Source organism: Microtus pennsylvanicus, chromosome 3, assembly GCF_037038515.1.
Source record: "Microtus pennsylvanicus isolate mMicPen1 chromosome 3, mMicPen1.hap1, whole genome shotgun sequence".
NCBI classification, from domain to species: Eukaryota; Metazoa; Chordata; class Mammalia; order Rodentia; family Cricetidae; genus Microtus; species Microtus pennsylvanicus.
The window spans coordinates 95,712,663-95,728,007 of NC_134581.1; the positions used below are offsets into that span (position 1 = coordinate 95,712,663).

At 41.1% G+C, this 15,345-nt stretch overlaps 1 protein-coding gene across 3 annotated transcripts in view; it reads left to right on the forward strand.

Annotated features, from left to right (window-relative positions):
- The window catches only part of Dpy19l1 (dpy-19 like C-mannosyltransferase 1), a 95,312-nt gene that overhangs the window by 46,422 nt on the left and 33,545 nt on the right, over positions 1 to 15,345 (forward strand). For all 3 annotated transcript variants that reach the window (XM_075966509.1, XM_075966507.1, XM_075966508.1), the window contains exons 8-10: positions 2,591 to 2,682; positions 6,880 to 6,979; positions 10,104 to 10,181. In XM_075966509.1, coding sequence (XP_075822624.1) covers positions 2,591 to 2,682; positions 6,880 to 6,979; positions 10,104 to 10,181 — 270 coding nt within the window. The remainder of the gene's footprint in view (positions 1 to 2,590; positions 2,683 to 6,879; positions 6,980 to 10,103; positions 10,182 to 15,345) is intronic.

Here is a 15,345-nt window from a genome sequence, read left to right on the forward strand (position 1 = left end):
TATGACTTTGTGTGTGTAGTAGCCAAGTCATGTCTAAACGACTGCTTAATAGCATTTTTCCCCATCCTCCAGCTCACATCCTCTTCCATGGTGACCCCTGGGCCTTGGGGGTAGGGACAAGTTGATTTAGAACGTCCCATAAAACAACTTGGTACTTATAGTCTCTTACTCTTAGCACTTGGAACAGTTATGGGTCTGACCTAACCATTACCCACACACAATAAGAATCTTCTTCTGCTATACTTGAGACTAGCACAAATCTGTGGGTGTGAGCATAAATATTTATAAGGCAGTTTGTTAGTATGAACATTTAGCATAACAACATCACTGGTTTCTATTGTAGACCTGTGACTTCTATAGTCTTCAGGTTTGGTTTGGTTTACAGAACCTAATTGTTAATCCTATGACAATCATGCCACTATAGCAACAGTGAACACACTGGCCTGCCAGGTTGGTATTGGTATTGTAGCATACAGGATTTAGCACTGGATAAAGCTGTTGGTGCATTTTCTTCCCCAGTACCCTGTATAGTACCTTTGAGCACTACCTGAATGGCTAGCCATCCAGAAGGGAGTTTCATGGTCAGTTCAAACTTGATTTCTTTCTTTCTGTTCTTTAAGTAGGAAGGGAAATACTAGAGGCAGAAGAGTTGATACAGGTCTAGAGTGATGGGAATGAGGAATTGAGAGGGAAGAGAAAGGTCAACCAACATGGAGTGTGTATGAAAAAGCTGTATGGAAATCTGTGTTCGTGTATCTCAAGTAAAAAGGATAAGATGGTAGAACACATGTAACATCAAGGAATGGGAGGATATTTGGGACAGGGGAGAGGGGAAAGGAGGGTTATGGGATGGGTTATCTGAAACTAAGGCTGTATGAAGAAAACCCAGTACTCTGTAAGCTATTAACATTATTTTACTGTTTTTAAAGGCACTTGAGTAGAGGTGCCCACATGTATAAACAGTGCTGCTCCCAGAAGACAGATGTGTACTCATAGATGCAAATCTCAGAGTTTGTCCCAGGCCACCTTCCCACTAGTTTGACCAGGGAGGCCCCACAGACACCCAGAATGATCTAGACTTTTGCCATTGCTCTTGCTCAGTTGCCAGCTAGATGGTAACATCCTAGTGCTAGAGTCATACTGTGCCCGACTCCTTCCTCTCAACCTGTGTCTATGGTATTTACCCATATTGTCTGTGAAAGTAACAACTCTCACTGTCAGCATTGTACAGGAATCCAGTTTCCTTTCCATCCCCGTCAGTGTTTAGGGTTTAGTCCCCCAATTTTATTCCTTCTGAGTGAGTGCAGGAATAGCTTGTGCACTTTCCCAGTTGGTTCTGATACAACCATGTCATGTTTCTCTTTCCTGAAGTGTCTATTAAGTTTTTGCCCGTACAGGTCTGAGTTCTTTCTTTTGCTGTGTGGAAGCTGCAAGAATGTTGCAGTTCTTGTGAGCATGTTCCACAGGACCATATGATAGCTACAGCATTTTGCTTTCTTCATCCAGTGTCTGCGTGTTTTGTTCTGTGAGCCCCTCCATGAATTTAGCCAGGAACTTCAGTGTCACTGTGTATCTGAGACTTTCCATTTGAACCTGGTGGCTTCATCAGGGGTACACACTGAAGACATTGACTTGCCTTTCCCCAGGATTTTCAGTAGCCACCAGTGCAGCGGAGAGAAGGGCCCCATGAGCCCCTCCAAGATTTGTGATCGGCTGCTGACTGGCGCAGCTTTGTTTGGGCAGGGCAGGCAGCCGTAGTTGCAGTGGTTGTTCATGCACAGAGGACAACTTTTCATAGCCTTTCTCCCTGTCTTGTGACTCTTAAGTGTCTTCCAGGATGTTCTCTGAGCCCCAGCAGAGGTGATAAATGTCCCTTTTAGGGCAGAGCAGTCAGTTTTCACTTTATGGTAGCCCTGTGTCTACATTTACTGCTGGTAATGGCATCAAGAGCTTCTCTGGGAAAGGCTGGGGCATTTCACTTCTTCAATACATTCTTTTAGTCTTTGAACACTTTCTGGTTTAAAGGATGTCTCATGATAACCTTGTCTCAAGATACAAGACCAACCTTTTCCACAGAGTCTTGATCCTATTGGGGAAAATGGTATTTAGAGATCATGGTTTAAACTGTAAGCACTTGCATCTCCCCCAGCACCGAGTGTCTCTCTGCTAAGAACAGTCTTACCTCTAGCTGTTTGGAAATACAGCTTGTTTTAACAAATACTAACTAACTTGTAGCCATTTTATGCTTAGGTGTATCTCCAAAGGAAATAAAACTTTTATCAAAGGTTACCCACACTCCTGTGTTTACCACAGCGTTAGTCACAGTGCCCAAGACAGAATCAGCAACAGTTGTACTGATGGACAAAGGAGTGAGGACAGTATGACGTCCATATGCTCCTTATGCGTCTTGAGTCTCATGCGTCTTTTCCCAGCAATTCCTCTCTCTTTGCAGTGTTTCTGTGTAGAGAAAACGCAACAGCATGTTTGCAGTCCACCATTTAAGGTTCACATGGGAATAATTTGTGTTTGTTGATTGTACTTTGCATCTTGTACCTGGAGTGGGTACATTCTCTGGCTGTTTGTTTTCCAGTGTACCCGAGTGATGTGGACGCCGCCTCTCCGGGAAAGCTTCTCATATCCATTCCTTGTACTTCAGATGTTGCTTGTGACTCACATCCTGAGGTAACTTTCATTGACTCTGCTGTTGGAGCTTTACTTTCCCCCAACTTAAACTAGAAGCTACAAGTTTTATTTTAAAAGAATGCCTTAAGTTTCCTTAGTAAGATTGTGATCTTGTTATTGAATGAATAAAGATATTTTTAAAGTATTTTGTAAAAAATGTAAGTTTGATAACTACTTAGTACCACAGACCTGCCCTCTGGTTCTCTTTTTCTTTGGGGTTCATGGAAACTGCTTAGATGAGTAAACCACTTTCACTTATACCGCTCCATATTTCCTAGCCTTTCTCTTGTACCATGCCAGTTGCCAGGAGAAGGAAGAGGCTGACCATGCTGAGCCTCATCCTGTAGGACTTAGTCTTTTGGAACAAGAAGAATTGATAGACTCATCATTGGGAACACTAACACATGGAGTTTGTCTTGAGAGTTTGGATATCAGACAGTAGTGGTAGAAAGAAACAGCCTACATACACTAAAGGTATGCTAGGTGAATTCCTACTAGAAATCCAGAACTGAATTAGACTTAGTTAGGAGCCTAGGCAGGTTTAAGTTCTGCTGAAAACGAGTAAGAGCAGCTTTTCTTTCAGTGGACACATGCTGGGTTTAGACATGCATCACAAACATAGAGTCTGTGAAAAACAGGTCAAAGCTTGTACAAATGTGAAGCTGTCTTAGTCTGCGAACTCCACTCAGTGGTCTTCTGAATTTGGAAGACTGACAATGGAAGTTGCTCTGCTAAACCCTTTGGGCATTTGCTTCTGTAATGTACTTAGCAGTCAGGGCCTGTGCACAGCTTCCTGTGTCTCTGGTAGTCTCATGAGATAGACCTTTCACAGGTCAAGTGAGTGATGGCTTTTATGTTGTGAGCTTTTAAAAGTCCACATACCGCCAGCAAAATAATCCACTGGGCAAGAGAATGCCCTTGTGTCAGCTGCTGACAGTGTGCTGTCCTAATTGGACAAAGAGGACACAAAAGAGAGTGGCTGCCAAACCTTGCCCAGAAAAGGCGAGATAGTCCTTCAAAAACCCTGCTTCATAGAAAAGTCCATCAGATATTCTAGGCCTGTAGGCTGAAGACAGATGCCCCAAAGGTTGCAGAGGAAATTTGATTGACTGTCCAGGCAGCTGTCTGTTTTGTCATTTCTCAATTTTTTTTAAATCTCTTGTTTGCATTTCCTGCTTATTCAGTTAATATTATTTCCTGCTTGGGCCGCTGAGGGAGTTGAGGACTAGATAGCTGTAGTTTCCCTTGTTACCAGACTCAGAAAAGAAACTCACTAAAGGGGTGTAAAGTGTATAAGGTTGAGAGACATCAAAAGATAGTTTTGGATGATAATGCTAGTTATGATAGAAAATAAATTAGGTACACAACTTTGGACCCACCAAGGTAGGATAGGTAATGGAGTATTTTCTCGGGATTTGTGTCAAATGTAAATGGACTAGGCATCATTGATGTACTTATTGTATATAGTCATCGTACTTATTGTATATAGTTTTCTCATAGTAGTTACAACACCTTTTGATTTTAGACAAAAAAAAGGAAAGTGTAGTGATATTTTGTTTGTTTGTGTTTTAACAAATAAAGCTTCTCTGAAGATCAGAGTACAGAGCTAAGTCACTAGAGGCCAGGTGATGGTGGCTTACACCTTTAATCCTAGTACTTGGGAGTCTCATGCCTTTATCCCACACTAGGTAGGTGGAGACAGGAAGGGATATGGCTGGGCAGGGAGAGGAATATAAGGCCAGAGGAGACAGGAGCTCAGTGTAGGCTGGAGATGTAGTCTGAAAATGCAATCTGAGGTGCAGTCTGAAGGAGTCAGTCAGAGGAAGCAGTCTGAGGACAGGATTGCCTCTGGTCTGAGCATCAGTAGAGTTAAAGGTCTTTCTATCGCTGGCCTCCCTGATTCTCTGATCCTTCAACTTTCACCCCTAATATCTGAGTCTGGGTTTTATTATTAAGACCAATTAGAATTTGTGTTACACCCTTAAGTCCTTGACTATTATAGGTTTGGGCATTTCTTTGCATCTCCAGATGAGGTCCAGCCCTGCCTGCTTGCTTCTGGGACTGAGAGACAGGACTTCTGTGCACTCTGCAGGGAGTGCTGCACTGCAAGCCCGCCTCAGCTCACCCGCCGTAGCCATTTCCACACCCATAAGGCCATTCTTGCCTTTCCCCCACGTGTACAGGCACTAGACTGTTTAGGAGTGTCTAGTCACTTCTCTTTCTGCTTCTGTTGAGTCCGATAAGGATGAATGAACCTCTCATTCTTTGTTCTCCCTTCCTCTCTCCCTCTCTCACTACCCACCTCCCTCTCTCTCATGAGCCGTGGATGGGTGGCAGCTGAGAGGCTGAAACAATGTAGATTGTACTTACAACCTTGTGTCTGTCTGGGCAGGGGACCCAACCTGCAGGCTCTGGCAGGGCTATATTCTTCCTAGGGCCTTTCAGAATCAGTTTCCCTGATTCTGCAGCTCTTCTTTGTATATTGGCTCCTTTTAAATCATGAAAGCCAGCAATGGAGAACTGGGCCCTTCCTTCCCCACATTTACTCTGCCCTCCTCTGCTTCCTTCTACTTCCAGGAACCTTGTAATTGCCCTAGGCCCAGCAGGATAACCAGCATCCTCTCCCTGTCCTTGGGCTAGGTGACTAGAAATCCTAACTCCGCCTGCAGCCCTCTTCCCCTTTGCCACGTCCTGTGTTGTCCTCACGGGCTCAAGGATTCAGGCAGGCACATTCTGCCCACTGCTGCTCCTGTTGCTGTGGCCTGCTTTTTCTGAGGTTTTCATCAGGGTTCTTCTGTGGCATGTGCTCCCCACCACCTCTTTGAGGGCAGGAATACCTTAGAAATGAGGTTATCAAGAGGTTTTAGTTCAGCAAATTGATTTGTAGTCTAGAATTGTGTTTTTGAAATCCAGATTTACAGACACCGCCTCCGCCCCCAGCGCCATAGCATCTATTTTTTTCTCGATTGTTCTTAGTAATGTTTATGTTTTCATTTCTCCTGTCCAAAATTAGTGGCGTATTGATCACTACCAGCTGGAATTCCTTTGTTTTCTTTTGGTTCTTCTCTTGAGTGCATTCTGTACCCAGCTGCCAGGTTAGTGTTACATTCTATCCCTAAATCCATAGTTTCCCTTGTTACCTATAAAATGAAAGTCAAGCCTCATATTCAAAAGCAATAGAAAACTGCTTTATTTCACAGTGTGGTCTATCATATTCGAAGTAAGTGTTCTCTGTGGTCCAGCCCATTTCTGTGATGGGAAGCACACAGCTGAAGCTGAAGCTTCACAGACTAGAGCCCTGTTCTCCGGTGCAGCCAGCATGTTCTGTCTTTTCTGCTTCATCGAAAGTACTGATTTTCCTCTAGTTACTTGATTCTGTAAGGTTGTCTGGAATTTAAGAATACTTGGGTTAGTTCCTCAGGAAAGTAGTGGAGGAAGGCATCAATGGTGGTGTCCCTGTATTGCCTACTTCTCCCCTCAGTGTGCTGGTTTGCACACTCTCTTTCTGTGAAGAAGATAGTAGACTTAGGGCTTGGCATCAGTTCATATGTGGGAGTAAAGGCTGTTCCCGAAAGTCTCCTAAAGTATTCACTGGCCCTAACATGACACCCCTAACGGTGGTTCCAGCACAGCCTCTTCCTTTGTCTCTCCTTCTCTTTCCCAAGGTGCATCTCCAGAAGACTGGCTTTTATGCTACTTTGCCTCACTCTCTCTTACCCAGCCTCCCATCCCTGCCGTGTTTGACTGCACGCTGCTTAGCGCCCCTCACTCTCTCTTACCCAGCCTCCCATCCGTGCAGTGTTTGACTTCACACTGCTTAGCTTATAGAATATGCCACTTTGTCATTTCTCCTAGACACTCCCTTACTTTTCCAACTAATGAATCTATTGACTTAACTTTTAAGAAGTCTTATTATAAATTCACTAAAATATAATGTGAAGAAAAGTAATGACTGTATTCATCTGGCCTGCCTCCCTTTATATGGTAGGGCTTGTGATTTTGCAGTAATAATAGGTATTTACATTTTACAGAAAATTATTATAATTGAAAATCAGAAGGTATAATTTCTAACCCATTGGTTCATCTTGCATGCAGTTTATGTGAACCCCAGGTCCTGTTTGTGATTCTGATTGGCAGCAGTTTGGAGCTATGCTGGACTGTTTTGTAGTTAAACCTCCTGATATTTATCTTTTCAAGGGCTACAAAACTTTACAGAGGGAGCTTGATTGCACTCTGCATTTCCAATGTGTTCTTCATGCTTCCTTGGCAGTTTGCCCAGTTCGTGCTTCTTACTCAGGTAAGGTGGGCACATTCTAAAACTGGCATATTTGGGCTTGGTGCTTCTGTTTATGTAAGCTCATCTGTATAAAATTGTAACCAAGATTTCCTTGTTGTTTTTTTGAGAATTTCATATGTGAGTACTTGCATTAACACCATTCTTCTACTCTCCATCCAAGTCCTCCATGTCCACTTTGAGATTCCTGCTCTTTTATTACTTTTGTATTGATGTTACGCACACATACTCACACACACACTTAGAAATACACTCTGCGGTGTTTATCAGGAACACCAGATGTATACATGTACTTGGGCTGACTGCCCATCTGTCTTCATTCCTGGAGTAGACCAATTCTTCCTGTTTCATGAGTCTGAAGATATTTCTTGTTCATTATTTTAAAGAAAATTCAGAGTATGAATCTTTGTGAGATTAATTTATTAATGAATATTATTACTTACTAGTAAAACCAAGTTTATAAGAATGCTTATCTTTGTTATTCCATAATTATTAGAGGGCTAAAACGAAAACTAGTAGACAGTCTAAAGTACTTCTCTTGAGGAAAATATGTTTCTTCTATGAATAGTTCCTTAAATATTTTACTGACATTCAAGCATATGTATTATTTATTTGGATCAAATCCATTCTCTTCCCTTGAGTTTCTCTCATTTTCTCCCTACTACCACTTTTCTCTCCCAGTTTGTGTGCTTGTATACTCACATGCCCCCACTTCATGTGCTCAGCCCCGCCCCCACGCCAGCTGAATGCCTTTAGTTTTGTCTGTATGTGCATGAGTGTGCGATCATCAACCCAAGAAAAGCATCTCAGGGCCCTGAATCTCTGAAGGAAACTGACTGCTTCTAGTCATCAATTGCCAATAGATCTTCCAATAAGGGTGAGACTTCAAGAACTTCTTCCCAGTCCATTGAGGGATTTTTGCTGGGGCTGCCTTAAATCATTACATGAAGAATCAGTATGTGTGGGATAATGTAAGTGGAGGCTTTTCCCACCTGAGCCCTCAGCTGCCTTTCAAGCAATCACTCAGAGCCTTAATAATTACAAACATTTTGGCCTATTAGCTCAGGCTTTTTACTAACTAGCGCTTACAGCTTAAATTAACCTATTTCTATTAGTCTGTATTTACCATGAGGCTTATAGCTTGTTAACTCACATTTTGCATCCCATGTAGTTGCTGGCGTCTCCCTGACTCTGCCCTTTTCCTCCCTGTATCTCTGCTTGGATTTCCTACCTGGATCTATTTTCTCTGGCTACTAGCCAAATTAGCTTTTTTATTAACCAATGATAATAAAACATATAGCATATACAGGGGTTATCCCACAGCATGCTAAGAGAAAGAGCAGGCAATAAGTTCATGTTTTATGTGGCTCCCCTAACAGTCTGCAATTTATCATCTTTCCATGTATTCCCGTGTCTCTCGTCTGGGTTTATAAAGCAAGGAGCCCTCTGAGAGAGGAGGGTTTTGTAGGCTCAGGTTTTTTTATACTCGCTGTTTATGAAAATATGCTTGCCATACTTATATAACACTATTGGAGAGATGCTTTAAATACTCAGATGCCTTGCCTCAGAAATAAAGGCATATCTGGATTTGAGTTTTAACTACTTACTACCTTCTTAGGCAAAACAAAAGAAAAGAAAGAAAGAAAGAAAATAAAAATTTTAGCTTTTCTTGTTCCAGATTTATCATTTCTGAAACACAGGAATGAAAGTCCTCACTTTCTGAGGTTTAGCATCATATATTAGTGTGTATACATACTCAGCCAGATGTCAGTGAGGTCAACTCTTTTGATTTGTTTTACATTTTGAGGCAGAATCTTGGTGTCCTCAAAATCATGGTCCTCTAGCTGTGGCCTCCTGGTTGCTGGGTTCACAGCCGCTCCTTCCCTGGGCCTCGCTAATTGCTCTTTTCATTATTTAAAAACCAAAAGTCAGTTGGGTTTATATATATCTTCTTTGAACCGATCTTTGGGATTTGTTTTTCTTCTTTGGTTTGATTCTATTTAAATTCATTGTATGGGCTGAGTTATCCTTGGAATCTGAGATTGTGCCCTGTAGTGATCAGTGCGTGGCTCAGCTCCAGGGGGTGAGAAGGGGCCTTTCGGTTGCTTCCAGGCAGTGGGATAGCCTGCACTAAGTGGGGAGTGGAGGTTTATGAAGAAAGGAACAGGTGTATCCTGTCTCTCATGGGGCTAATGCAGAACAGCACACACCTGCCCACAGTCGTCATAACAGGGTAGTCACCCTGGAGCAGTCCACATGGGTAGTTGGGAAAAGAAACCGTGGTTTTCTTATCAGTAGGAACATTTGCTGTAAAGAGCTTGGAAATTAAAAGATCAAACAAAAGAAGCTTAATAGTTGGAACATAGGTTATATGCAGATATTTACCTGTTAGGCAGTGTTTCCATATGTATGTGAAGAGGTGCAGAATTTAATTTGAATGACTTACCTTTGAAAAGGGTAGAGAGACACTGTCTGACATGGTGTCTCCCTACATGAGCTGGAGTATCATTTAATCAGTGAATCCATCTAAATCTAATAATTTTAGAATTTGTGGTAAATTTGAGAATTCTTCATAAAAGATTTTCTTCAGGTGGAAAAGAAAGTTATATGTATTATTCTTTTAAATGTGAAACTTGACACATTTGATTGCAACTAGCCTGTGACCATTTATTTGAATTATTCATAATGCTAATGGAGGGGACAGGAAGACTTAATGTGTTTCTGTATAAATACACATCACCTAATTGCTTTTTAGTTTACTGTGATTTCTGCAATTTTGTCCTAGTGGTCATGTTATAATTATATTTTCAAGTGTTTGATTGGCCAGAGGACATTTTAATTATATGTATTGACAGTAGAGCCAGCCTGATATTAAAATGAGTGTTGTTTTGGACTCTCCACAGAGTAGATACTTCACATAGTTGCATATTAGGAGAGCAGTATAAGTCAAAGATCAATTAATAATCATATTCAATAATAAATTGGCAGTTGGAAGGAAAACTAAGACACTCTGTATAAAGATAATTTGATATAATAAATTAATCTTGTCTTTATTCTTAATACTACTTGTTTTATGTATGTATATATATATGATTTTTATTTTTAACATAATTTCTTTTTATTTCAGATTTCATCATTATTTGCAGTATATGTTGTGGGATACATTGATATAAGTAAATTACGGAAGATCATTTATATACACATGGTAATGCTTTTTGTTTGTTTTCTACTTAGTATGGCCTTAATAAACTTCTGATTGATACCTGATTTGTTCATTTATGAAGCAGGTTATAACATGATTCTTTCATGAGTGTAAGTGTCGTCCAAAAACTGATAACAGTTGACCTTGTTAAATAGACTACCAAGGAAGTTTTAATTTGGATTTCACTATCTTGGTGGCCCTGTGCCCAGCCTACGTCCCTGTGTGCCTGCGGAATCGCCTCCTAGAGTGAAGTGAAATATCTGCTCACTGGGCACGTGAGACACGCAGGTCCAGAACCGCAGAGTGCTCAGCATTTGTGCTCCTGACCTAGGCAAGAGGGACAATTGGAAATATGATGCTTCGTAGAAAGCGATTAGAAACTAAAGAATGAAAAACCTAAGAGAGTAGGGCATATCAGGAGTACAAAGCTGGGGGAAGGCAAGGGAAGCTGTGAAGGAGGAACAGGGCAGAGAGAGGAGGGCAGACAGGCAAATGACCTTACAGCAAACAGTGATCTAGGTTGTAAACAGCTAGAGGAAGCCTCAAAACAGGATGGTTGATGTTGGTTGTGCTTTGAAAGCATTTATCTTCTCTTGGCCACTCCTTTTACACTTAAAGTTACTGTTTTCTTCCTCCAGGGATCTTAATGTCATTTCACTGGACCATAATTGCCTTTCCTTTCCTTTTCTTTTTTTTTTAACTTATTAGATTTAAAAAAAAAATACCAATCCAAGTTCCCACTCTCTCCCCTCCTTTCATTCCCTCCACACAACCTCCCATACCATTCCTATCCAATCCTCAGAGAGAGTAAGGAACATTGCTTTGTGGAAGGTCCAAGGCCCTCCCTACTATATCTAGGCTGAGCAAGGTATCCATCCAAAGAGAATAGGATCCCAAAAAGCCAGTACATGCAGTAGGGATAATTCCTGGTGCCATTGCCAGTGGCCCCGCAGTCTGCCCCAGCCATACACATTTAAAGGGACTAGTTTGTCCTATGCTTGTTCCTTCCCAGTCTGGATGGAGTTGGTGAACTCCTATTAGCTCAGGTAAACTGTTTCAGTGGGTGAACCCATCATGGTCTTGACCTCTGTGCTTATATTCTCATTCCTTCCATTCTTCAACTGAACTTTGGGAGCTCAGTCCATCAAGTGCTCTGATGTTGGGTCTCTGCCATCAGTTGCTGGATGAAGGTTCTATGGTGATAGTTAAGATAATCATCAGTCTGATTACAGGGCAAGGCAAGATCAGGTACCCTCTCCTCTATTGCCTAGGGTCTTAGCTGAGGTCATCCTTGTGGATTCCTGGTAATTTCTCTAGTGCCAGGTTTCTTGCTAGCCCCATAATGGCTCCCTCAATCAAAATATCTCCTTCCTTGCTCTCATCTCCTTCCTCCATCTCAACTATCCCATTCCCTCAAGTACTCCTCAACCCTCCCCTTCGCCCCTCCTCTTCCCCTTCTACCCTTCCTTCTCCCCTCACCCCCATGCTCCCAATTTTGTCAGGCCATCTTGTCTGTTTACAAATTCCAAGTGGGTCTATATATGTTTTTCTTTGGATTCCCCTTATTACTTAGCTTCTTTACAATCATGAACTATAGCAAAGGACACAGTCAATAAGACAAAAAGGCAGCCTACTGAATGGGAAAAGATCTTCACCAACAACACATCAAAGGACTGATCTCCAAAATATATAAAGAACTCAAGAAATTAGACATTAAAATTCTAAGTCACTCAGTTAAAAAAATGGGGTACTGAACTAAACAGAATTCTCAATTTAAGAATCTCATATGGCCAAAAGATACTTAAGGAAATGTTCAACATCCTTAGCTATCACGGAAATGCAAATCAAAACGACTCTGAGATACCATCTTAACACCTGTAAGATCAAAACCACTAATGATAGCTTATGCTGGAGAGGATGTAGAGTAAGGGGAACACTCATCCATTGCTGGTGGGAATGCAAACTTGTACAACCACTTTGGAAATCAGTATGGCAGTTTCTCAGAAAATTGGGAATCAACCTACCTCAGGATTCAGCAATACCAATCGTGGACATATACCCAAAAGATGCTCAATCATACTGCAAAAGCCTTTGTTCAACTATGTCCATAGCAGCATTATTTGTAATAGCCAGAACCTGGAAACAACCTAGATGCCCCTCAACTGAAGAATGAATAAAGAAAATGTGGCACATTTAACATTAGAGTACTACTCAGTGGGGGAAAAAAAGTGACATCTTGAATTTTGCATGCAAATGGATGGAATTAGAAAACACTATCCTGAGTGAGGTAACCCAGACCCAAAAAGATAAATGTTATGTTCTTACTCATAGGTGGATACTAGCTATAATCAAAGGACATTACCTTTCCTTGTCTCATAGTTGACACTTAGGGATGTTGATATGTTTGGTTATAGGAAACTTATGAATAAAGGCACAATGTTAATGAGCATGAGACTACCATCCTAGCAAAGATAGAGTATTCTATTCTCTTCAAGGGGTGACCACTGTCCTCTCTGAGCCATAACGGAGTGGCTTTCCTTCTGTTTCACTGTGTGGATATTTCAAGATAGTCAGTGAACTAGGAACCTAGGTTTTCAGGCTGATTAAATGACTTTTTTCTGAGACTGAAGTTTTCTCTCAGGTTTCAGGGATTTGCATGTTACCAAGTTCAGAAAGGTCTACTACTATGTATTTTCCATTGTATAAATAAAACAGGTTATTTCTTTCTTTCCTTGTTAAAAGACATTGAAGTTCTTGCTGCCAGTACTGTCTTTCCATTAGGAAGTAATGGTGTGTAATCTCACTCCTGTCACCTGGGGCATGTGTATGGCATTTCTTGGGCGTCTACCTGGTACTGTATTTGCCCCATGCTAAATTATGCACCCGTTCATCTTTGTAACTGCTAAATCATTTTTCACTTGATGAGAGTATTTAAAATAGCAATGTGTAATGACACTCCATTTTATTTTATTTACATATAATGTCTGCTTATGTAAAATATTGTAATGCGGGTATAGTTTACATTTTCTCTTTTTTCCCATGAATCTGTACATCTTTGGTGTGTTTAGTCACCCTCTGTTTTCATTTCTGAGCCTTTCCTCTTCAGATCTTTTTGCAGATTTTCTCTTGTGTTAGATGGGATCTCTTTGATTCTGATAGGTAGAATCCATTGTTTTTATTCTGTTTGTTATGTGAATTATTCTAGGTTCATTCCACTATTCTTTATGAATTCTTTTTTAGCATGCTTTCATCATGCTTTGACTTCTTTTTAAAAGAAATTAATAACAATACATTTTGTGAAAAGCTTTTCTTCCACTGCCAGTTGATCCTGTGTGATTCCCTCTTCAGTCTATGTTACAGTGAAGTCACATTAAAACAAGCAAACACTTTTCATTTGGCAGTGGTGGGAGGGGATACTAGGCATAATTTCTAACTATTGTTATATTTTTACTTGTCTATAAATTCTAAAGTTTAACTTAATTTTCTTTTCTTAAATATACTTATTTTTCTTCTCAAACTGAAATCTTTTACTTTGAAGTACAATTCAGAATAAAGGCCAGCATTCCATCCCATTGGCCTGTAACCCAGTTACACAGGCAACTATGGCTGAGAACTTTGAAGAAAGTGAATAAATATTGAAAAGACAAAATTTTGTTTATTCTCTTTCTTGGAAGTATGATACATACTTTCAGTATTTTTCTAATTATCCCGTCTTCCTCTGTTACCACTTTACCTATTTTTAGATTCTTAAATTTATATCAAGAAAAATATATATGGAATTATTTCCCCAAAGAACTTTCCCCACATCTTACATGGTGGAGGTCATGTAACAGAATGTGTCCTCTGAACAGCTGGAAGCGGGCAGCTGGGTTACAGTAGTGGTGCTCACACTGGCTGCGAGCATCACAGTCCAGTTCAGGAGCTGCCGTCATTGTGTACAGCTGAAGCTCTGCATCTGCTGCACATGGCTCTGTAGCCTCCCATCACAGTATGGAAACCAGCGCTGTGTTCTCTCTCTGCTAATGACTGTCTTACATGTCATGTAAGTGAAATGGTGCGGCATATGTCTTCCTTGCCTGCTTCTTTAGTTTAGCATTGTCTCCAGTTTATTCTGTGTTGTATCATGTGTTGTGATTTGTTCCTTTCTGTGGGTGACCAGCATCCCATTGTTGATAATGTGTGTGGGGTGGAGAGAGGTATCACATGGTATTGTCTGCTGTGGACACTTGTATTGCTTCTGGACTTAAACTACAGCAAAAACACTTCTAGGAACATGAGACTCTGTTTTCTGGTTTTCAGAGTAGAATTGATCAACTGGCAATCCAGTGGTACTAATTCCTACAGCGATGGTACCATTTTATAGTCTCTGCAATAAATAAATAAAAAGAAAAAGACATTTTTTTCTGCCTCTGAAAAGTTATTGTCACCTATCTAATAGACTAGAATGCCTCATTTTAACTTTTCCTTGTCTTTGTGTAGCATGATTAATAAAAACCCAGAGACAGAACTTGGGGTTCAACCTGAAGGTCAGAAAAGCAAAACATCCAGCCACTGGCTCTTACCTCTACTTCAATCTAAAATGATGATCCTGCCTCTAGGAATCTCAGAACAAGACTATGTGTGAGAATTGTCTCCTCCCATCTTAGATTCCTATCTATGGCTGGGATTCAAGACGTGCACCACTACTGCCCGGTTTCTTTGCAAACTAGTGTGGCCACTGGGATTAAAGGTGTATGTCACCACTGCCTGGTTTGGAAGGCTGACCAGTGGGGCTCTTTTGCTCTTTGACTTCAGGCAAGCTATATTTATTAAAATACAAATGAAATATCCCTGAATTTTTGTTTTAATTAAAAGATTATATGTTGTAGAGCCAAGTTAGGTTCACAGCACAATTGGGCAGAAAGTATCCTCTGCGTGACGCGCTGGCTGCAGGTGTCCTGCAGCAGCATGGCACTGCTGTCCCAGCTGCTAAGCCTGCATTGACGTGTCCTAAGCACCCAGTCTGGCCTCCGTCATGACTGACTCTGGTCGGTGTGTATCGTATAGGATCTGATGAATGATGACGCATGCACAGAATGGTGTCACAGTTCCTCCTGCTCGAGTACCTGGTAGCTGCTGTGTGTGTTGTTCTGCCTTGTGGGAATGTGTGTATTTGCAGTTAGACAGC